Here is an 8994-nt window from a genome sequence, read left to right on the forward strand (position 1 = left end):
TCAACATCATCATCATCTGATCTGATCATTGTTTTTGTTCATTTTACAAGGAAACATGATGTACGTGCTGTTGTGTTTGCTTAATGTTTGAAGTAGAAACTGTGTAATAATCATAATAGTTGTGGAGAACTTTTATTATTTTTATTCCCACGGGTTGAATTGGAGTAACATATCTCAAGACACATTTAGTCCATAATCTTTGAAAACACATTAACATTTACTTTGTAGACACAAAATGTTCATTTTTTAAATCTCAATCTGCTGACTGACTTGATACAAAACGTTTCCACATTAGAGTTGGATCAATATGGATTTTTCTGGGCCAATAACAATACCGATTTTTTGTAGTCAAGGAGGCCAATAACTGATATTAATTTGCAGTTGGAGTGCAAATATTGGTGTTTTTGAAAAATACAAACTCCAACACTTAACTTCATTCAAATGCCTTGAAGCACAAGTTTATTAAACAGCTCCCAGGCTCAGCAACATATTTCACAAAGTTAAATTAAAACTTAAAATAAAAAATAGCTAAAGTTTTCTACAGTAAATAAAGTTTTCCAAAATTTCAATGTAACTACACTGCTGATCGGCTGTTTCCCATGTTTGTGCCATGGCTCCGCTTATAAGCAACCAATACTGTTGGTGGGACAGTGCTGGGGACTGAGAAGTGACTGCAGACAGCGGAGTGGGTTAGGAGCCACAACAACGCAGTTATAAATTTGTTTCTTATCAACCGTCGAATTAAAAAAAAAGCCTGTGCCAATATGCCTCAAAATGCCAAATATCAGCCCCTATAATCGGCCTGGCCGAAAATCAGTCTATCACTATTCCTCGTGTGTTTTTGCCGTCCAAAAGAGCATTTTGTCATGGTTTAACCAGCCAAGGGGGCAGTCTAGTGTGCTCTGCCAGCTGAAGCGTGTGTTATGGCCCTAAAGCGGGGACTTTAGTGCACGTTTTTCAAAAGTTGGGCACAACACTGTGCTAGAGTATGACCAAACATTTTAAATTTTTGATAAAAAACATTTATCTTCATTCATCTTCTGCTGCTTAGCTTGTGTTCAGGGTCGCAGGTGGCTGGAACCTATCCCAGCTGTCTATGGACGAGAGGCGGGGTACACTTGAGACTCGTCACCAGTCAATCAAAGGGCTGACACACAGAAACAACCTTTCACACGGACACTCAGTCCTATGGGAAATTTAGAATCACAATTTAACGTGATGAGCATGTTTTTGGAGGAAGCCGGAGTAACCAGAGAGATAGATAAAAAAATATTTTTAGGATATTCAATATAAAAGCTGTTGCATCTAGAACAGAGAAATAAGAATCCTATCATAATAACAATGTGTTTTTTGTCTCCAATAAGGTTTTGTTGTCTCATAGTCAGTTAACATCTTCCCTTTTGTTTATCAATGTTGGCGCCCCCATGTGGACAAAGTAACACTCTTGTCTGCTGATTTTCTCCTGTACATATCTATGTGGTGATTCAGAACAAATGGGACTTTGCTTTTATCTTAACACTCAGATGTATCACAAACAAAAATGAATTTAAGTAAACACAAAATTCCTGCCAACATATAGCTAATATTGTCTTTTTATCAACACAAAATGTGCCTAGATAAGAGCTTGTATTCCCTATACTTTGCTCAAGAAGATGGTAAAGAGGAACTAAAGCTGCTTCACAAACACAAAGTTATTGACAGACATGACGGAGGTTCTCCTGACATTGATCACAAAACCTGTTGTCCAATCCAAACACTTATTACATAAACAAATGAGAGTATCCTTAAGGCATCAGTCACACCTCACCACGCATTAATTCAGAGTCAATATTAGCCTTGGGAGGAGTTTACATATGTCACGTTCCTTATGACAACTCATGTTTCCTCTGAAGAATGTCTCAGTCTGATTCGCAGGCAAATGAATTTTTAGGAAAGATGTAACTGAGACTGAAAATGGAGGTTCAAGGAGCATGGCTGCTTTTGATCTGTCTCATGATGCTTCACGGTAAGGCTGGAGAAATTCAAATTAATCTATTTATGTAGAGATAACTCCTTCAAAATTAAGTTTTACAAAAACATGGTTAACAAATGTTACAAAGGAAGTATCGTCCTAACTTGAACTTGGAAAATTACTTTATTTAGGAGATGACTGAGTTCAGTGACATTTAATTGTTATTTGTATAGTACTTTTAGACTATCAAGATAATCAAGAACAAATGTAATCTGAAACATAACCTGTGTATCTTTGCTTATGGAACACTAAATATAACACTTGAGAAGTTTTAACCTGTAATTTTATTTATCTGATTCTTCTGAGGGGAAAAAAACTCCTGTTTTTACAACATAAATACCTTGTAAAAACAGGAATTTATTTATTTTTGATTTTCCTGTTTTTATAAGATACTATCTCAAAAACAGGATTTTATGTGCTTCTAACCAGAGGTGTGCAAGGTTTTAAGGTTTTTGTTAACAGTTACTTGTTTCATGTTTTTCATCAAGATGATGATTAATGATTTTTAGGAATTCCTTTACTTTCAGATTCCTGTTGTTATCAGATGGTATCACATAAAAACAAAAAAAATCAAAAATACATTTAAAAACGGTTTTCAGAGATAGTTATAGCATAAAAAACAGGAGGACTTTTTTTATTATTATTATTTTTGGGTGAATGCAGTGCGCCACTGTACGGAACGGTTCAGTTGGTGGCTAAAAGCTAATACGGACTTCCATTTTACTGACACAGGGGATGGCTAAGTGAAAGCAAGTCCTCTTAACAAGGCCGTACCAACAAACAGCAAGTGAGGGCAGTAGTTGCTTTAAAGCAAAAAAGGAAGCCTGATATAACCTTTTTTAATTAGACATAAACAGGGGAAAACTTAAAGAAATAGAACCAAGTAGAGCAGTTGAGCTTGTTAGATTTTAATCCCACCCCCAAAACCTAGACATCTTCATCTGCAAAACTGAAACTATGAGATATTTACCTGTAGATTTGCATTGCCTACAGTTAGGTTTAAGTATAATCCGTACCTGCCTACAGCTAACCTAACCTACAGCTAGAGGCATTCCTGTCTTTCAAACCATGTCTGTGATTAAAAAAAAAAGAAAGCAGGAGAAGGGATCAAGAAATACAAAAGAAGGGGTTGGGGAAGAAACACAGCTACTTTGAGCATGAATGGCTGATATATGCTGGCTGACATCTTTCTCCATCACTGTTCTTCAGAGGAGATGAACTGGTTCTTCACTGAAGTTACACATTTATCATAAGTGATAAATAAAAAGTACTTAACATTTTTTTGCTCATTTTTAACATCTGTTTTACACACAGCATCCTTATGATATAATCCAAGAGATGCAGCTTCAGCCTCAGCTACAAACTTAAATAAAAAGTGCTGCAGAAAATCTTTTCAGCACCATGGATATTAGTTGTCACCTGTTTGGTTGTAGACCATACCATTGTATGCTTTCAATGAAGCTGCCTTTCAGTTATGATGCTAACAAGTTAGATGTCACTATTTTGTTTTTCTTATCAGGTACCACAGCAGCGCTGAACTGCACCAGCCCAACCCGTAAATCTTTGTATGAACAACTAGAGAAGGAATTATTCACTAAAAATTTGGTGCCACCGAAAAACAACTTCTCAGAGCCACTTGAAGTAACCATCAGTATCACAGTGGTGGGACTTGTAGGAGTGGTAGGTCTACATGTTTCAACAGAAATGTCTGCCTCTACAAGAGTTTTTACAATTTTACATTTGAGCTCATATTTTTATCATCAAACTCACTGTTAAACTGCATCACTGCTTCTAATTCACAGGATGAAAAAGCCCAGACAATGACAACCGTCATATGGCAAATACTTGTGAGTTAACTACTTGACTTTCTCATTTTCCCTCAATGAATTTACTGCTTTTTAAACATTCTTGATGCAACAGTTTTTGTTTGAAGCAATATTATTATGTTCGGGAATGGGATCTGTGATTTTATTGATACAACCACCAAAGAGCATCATCGGAAGTTTGCAAATAGCCACTGAGATTTCTGAATCAAACTTCACTGACTAGTTATCATATAAAATGTTTAAATGCATTTATAGCATAACAGAAAAAAATGAAAGTAAAAATAACTGTTGTTGTATCGTTGTTAAGCTGCCTCTGTTGTGTTGGATGTAGGAATGGCAAATAGAAGGACTGAGCTGGGAGAAGGAAGAATGTGGAACTGAGAGAGCTTCAGTCCCTCGTGAAATGCTTTGGGTTCCAGACGTTCTGATTGGAGAGTTGTGAGTTAAAAAAAATATTAAGTTGTCAGTGAGCTTTTTGAAAATATTTTCTCAATAAATAAAACCAAAACATTACATAAAACGTCATCAGTTTTAATTATCCATACTGTATTCTATTCTTTTTTCAGCATGGATGAAGATACTTCTCCCAAAACTCCTTATGTCTACTTATACAACACAGGGCATGTTTACGATGATAAGCCGCTGAGAGTGGTCAGTGCCTGCCTATTAGAAATCTACACCTTCCCTTTTGATATCCAGAACTGCACCCTGACCTTTGGAGCATATGTACACTTTGGTAAGAGTGTTTAAGTCTAATATAAATACTCCTATGAAATCTAACTCAAGCTTCACTGCAGGCATCTTCGAACTTGAAATAAAACTGTGCAAGTTAATTTCATTCCAGCTGCAGATGTAAGGATGATTCAAGGCGCCTCAGCTGCACAGATCCTGGCAGAGTCCAGAGCAGTGATACAGAGCAATGGGGAGTGGGACCTTATAGGTATCCATGTCGTACCTTATGACCTGGACTTAGAGGAAGGAAGCTACTCACAGATTGCATACTATGTAAGCACTCTGACATTATGATTCTTCTATTAAACCTTTTTTGTCCTTTTTGCAGTGTGAAAAATGCAGAAAAAGGTTATACTTGTTTATCCTGTTGTTAAACACAGCATGTGTAGCTTTGGTTTGGATGAGTATTAGGCTAAATTTGTAGGATAACACACTGCTAACAGATCGAAAAACCTCCAAGTAAATATCATTACATTTGAAAGAAGTCAAGATGAAAGGACCAAGTCTGGCAGTTCTGTACCTGTCTCTTCTCCAAAGCTCACCATGAGACGCAGGCCAATGCTGTACGTAGTGAACCTGCTGATCCCCAGCTGCTTCCTCATTACGGTGGACCTCTTCAGCTTTATGCTGCCGCCTCAAAGTGTGGACCGATCGTCCTTCAAGATGACTCTGATCTTGGGCTACACAGTCTTCCTGCTCATCATGAACGACCTGCTGCCTGCAACTGGAGAAACGACACCCCTGATCAGTGAGTGACAGCTGAGGAACAGCTACCAATATTCTTTATCTCATAACTAATGCATTAGTTTAGATGCATGCAATGCATGCTGCAGGACATTCAATAGTTCATAGGCAAAGCTGAAAAGCTTAAATGAATATACGATAAGAATTATTGTGTATTTTTTTTAGATAGCTCCAACAGTAGCTCTTTTATCACCCAGAAATAGGGGTTGATTGAGCAGGTGCTACATATTTATACTAACCACCTTAATATAAACAGTAACAAGCCATGGGTTACAACACAAGCACTTCAAATTACTTCCAATGGCAAAAACCAAATTATATACGGACAGAAATTACAAACTGTCAGCCACAGGAACTGGCACTGCAGTTTAAACTGCATTCACCTGACATTACCATGTCAACTACAAAAGTTTTGCTAGTTAGCAACTGCTTGCTAGCTGTAGTATACTCTGATTTAAAAAAAGAGGGGAGTTAACAAATAAGAAATGTAAAAGAATAAAAACATGGTTTGTCATATCCCTTTAACTTGATGCTCAGCCATTTGGTAAAGCATTTTTTGAGTTGCTATATCTCATTGAAAACATGTTCAACTGAATAAAACCTGATTGGATCTTCTCTATTTCTGTTTCTCTCTATCTCTGATTTTAGTGCTTAAACAACTTTAAAAAAAATCACTCTTATTTTTCTTGGCTCAAACCTTCAAGGTTTTTAAAATCAAATAGACTTCATATTCCAAGCATTTAAAAAGTGAAAATTAAAGGGTTTGACAGAGGACGTTAAAGGGATAATCAGCAGATATTCTTTAGACAGTATTGCATAATAATTAAATACTAAGTCATAACTTTGAAATACTATTTTATGATAATGATATGCTAAATCATAATCCTGTGATGCTAAATAAAAGATTATGAGATACTATCTTATTATCATGACTTACCAAAATTTTATCATACATTTGGGGACTCCTCATTATCCTCCATGTTTGGTGTCCTCCTCGCGTTAGCTATTAGCATGAAATAAGCGGTCCATTTCCAGCTAAGTAGCCTCAGCAATATTGGACAAAATTAAATTAGCAAATTTTTACTGTTGGACAAGAAACAGTGAGAGAAACAATGCGTGATTACCAACCCAAGACTGCATACTTAAAGAACCAACCGTTTTGGTTGCTAACACAACAAATCAAACATCTTGTATTTAACTTGTCTTTGGAAGAATTACGTCAACCGCACGTTACTAACCTCAGTATTTTTAGCACGAATCATTACCCTTTTTCCTTTATGAAACATGTACTGACACTCACCTTTTTTATTGTGTCTTATAGATGTTTTCTTCTCCCTCAGCCTGGCCCTGATGGTGACCAGCCTACTGGAGACGGTGTTCATCACTAAGGTCCAATACAGCTCCAGCCAATACAGCGCAGTCCCAAAATGGCTCAGTGTCCTCGTGCTGCGATATCTCGCCGTTGTAGTCTGCCTCCCGCCAAAGAAAAAGACCAACCGCGTCACTGTTCACCTCAACCAATCAAGAGGTAGAGTACTTTGTCGTTACGATTTTGAATTTAATGTTTGTCTGAATAGCTCATACATTCCTGCCTACCTGAAATTCATGGGGAAACCTGAAAGCACAAGCACATTTTTTCTGTCCTAAATTTACCTTTTATTTTTTTTAAATGTTTCCCTTTAAAGAAAAATTAAGAACAAAATAACTTATGGAGGATAAACTTTCTCTCTCAGTTCATTTATAATTAACTGGACAATATGCTGATAAAAAAAAAATAACGTTTTTAATTGCTGATATTAGTTTTGCACCTTTGCACCGTGTTTGAGGAATGACTCTATTTTAGATTTGTCAGATACACCTGTTACAATAGCATGACGTGTCTGACAACTCCATGGCATTGTGTGATACATTTGGCTAAATTCTTCTTTCTTTATCAAATATTTCAGTCTAGGAATTTGGTATCTAGAAATGACTCACTGGTAAAACTGATGCAACTTGCATAGTTGTTATTTGTTCTTAAATAAATTAACTTTAAGGAGATTTTAAATCACAGTTGTTTCTATTCTCAATACAAATTCACAGTTGTAGAAATATTTTTCATTAAAGTTTGAATCCTCTCCAATCAGTCCTAGTTAAGATGTTTCATAAACTGACATAGGCTATGTATGTAACCTGCTTCTTATAAAATTAGTTTGTTTGTTTTTCCTAACAGAACCGTCATTGAGTCCCACCATCACCGGCGTCTCTACCAGTCATCTTCCGGGTATCTCTGAGGATGATACTCTAGGAAAGCCTCCTCTGAACCCACTACCCCCATTACCCCCTCCAGCCAAGCCTGACCCAGTCGTGGATGAGCTGAGGAAGCTATGCAGAGATCTCACGGCAATCCGCCTGCATATAGACGACCACTTCAAGGGGAACGACACTTCCCAGGAGTGGCAAATGCTTGGTATCGTCATTGACCGTCTGCTGTTTGGCTTGTATGTCATCTTCATCCTTGTCAGCTTCATCACTATCATCAGTATCTGGATCTGGAATAATAACCATTCAGAATGATTCAACAATGGGTCAGAAGATTGATTGGGATCATAAGGACATCTCAATAACCAACAAGAGAATCATTTTGCCTTTACAAACATAGACTTACTATTTTTAGATGGAGAACAGGTTGGTTCACTTTGTCATGGTGCACAACATGACTTTTCAGCTTTTGAGCAAGTTTGGATGAGAAAGCAAGGAGTTTGAAGGAAAACTGTTCTTTTTGCAGTCAGTGCTGCATAGTGCATACACTATGAGTAGCCATAAGTTAGTCAGCTGAGCCAGACATCTGCAGACAGTAAACTTTGTTCTAGTTTCCTTTTGTTTGCTGCTAGATGACAAACAAGACTTTGTGCAGCAAATCCCATCTTAAAAGTGTTAGACCTTATCTTATAGGACATTCTAGAAACTGAAGTCAAACTGTGCCAGGATTGTACTTCATATGTTTACCCCCAAACAAATATTACACAGATAGAGCGCTTCAAAAAAGTCAAATTGAAAGACATTTTACGTCATGCCATTTCAGGGATTTCATTGTGTTTTATGTTGCATTTGGGATTAGGATGCTGGTTTTAAAGTGTTTGGTTTGACTCTGCAATAGAGACCTGTTGCTGCTGTCTCCAAGGTCTCAGGTGAAGGTCTTACAAGTACAGTTTGAATCAAATATCCTGAGTTTTATATCTTATTCATTACAAATTAAGTGGTTGCAATAGAAGAATATAAGTAACTAACTACATAAATTTCCCACACTGCAATGTGTTGCTCCATAATAACTTTAATCATATTAATTACATTTGAATTGTTTTCAGATTGGTCTAAAAAAGCATGAGTCACAGGTTTTCTGCTTTTGGACAGGTGACACTTTCCTGCTCCTTTTGCCAGTCAGTCTACTGAAAGAAATATGCTTGAGATTATAGCGCTAATGAAATACCTGTCATAACACAGTTTTTCCTCTGGGTTGTGCTGTTGTAAGACTTTTAACAAAGAGTGATGCGGTTTTTATCTACAGAAGCACTTCAATATTTATGCACTTGCTCTACTCCTACCAAAGCTTTTTTTCAAACCAACATTTCTTGGACTGATGATAAGCACTTTAACTCATAAGAAATCATTGATATATGTCATACATATTACTCTGTAGTG

At 36.8% G+C, this 8994-nt stretch overlaps 1 protein-coding gene across 1 annotated transcript; it reads left to right on the forward strand.

Annotated features, from left to right (window-relative positions):
* Nucleotides 1–55: 55 nt before the first annotated feature.
* LOC141788806 (5-hydroxytryptamine receptor 3C-like) lies at nt 56–7869 on the forward strand. The gene is made up of 10 exons (XM_074667883.1): nt 56–60; nt 1947–2005; nt 3531–3691; nt 3814–3858; nt 4169–4275; nt 4404–4573; nt 4682–4842; nt 5107–5317; nt 6635–6841; nt 7526–7869. The coding sequence occupies exons 1-10, from the start codon at nt 56–58 to the stop codon at nt 7867–7869; spliced, it is 1470 nt and encodes a 489-aa protein (XP_074523984.1).
* The last annotated feature ends 1125 nt before the right edge of the window (nt 7870–8994 follow it).

The sequence above is a fragment of the Halichoeres trimaculatus genome, unplaced genomic scaffold, assembly GCF_033239565.1.
Source record: "Halichoeres trimaculatus isolate MK-OKI-2021-1 unplaced genomic scaffold, fHalTri1.1 fHalTri1_scaffold_4, whole genome shotgun sequence".
Classification (NCBI taxonomy): domain Eukaryota; kingdom Metazoa; phylum Chordata; class Actinopteri; order Labriformes; family Labridae; genus Halichoeres; species Halichoeres trimaculatus.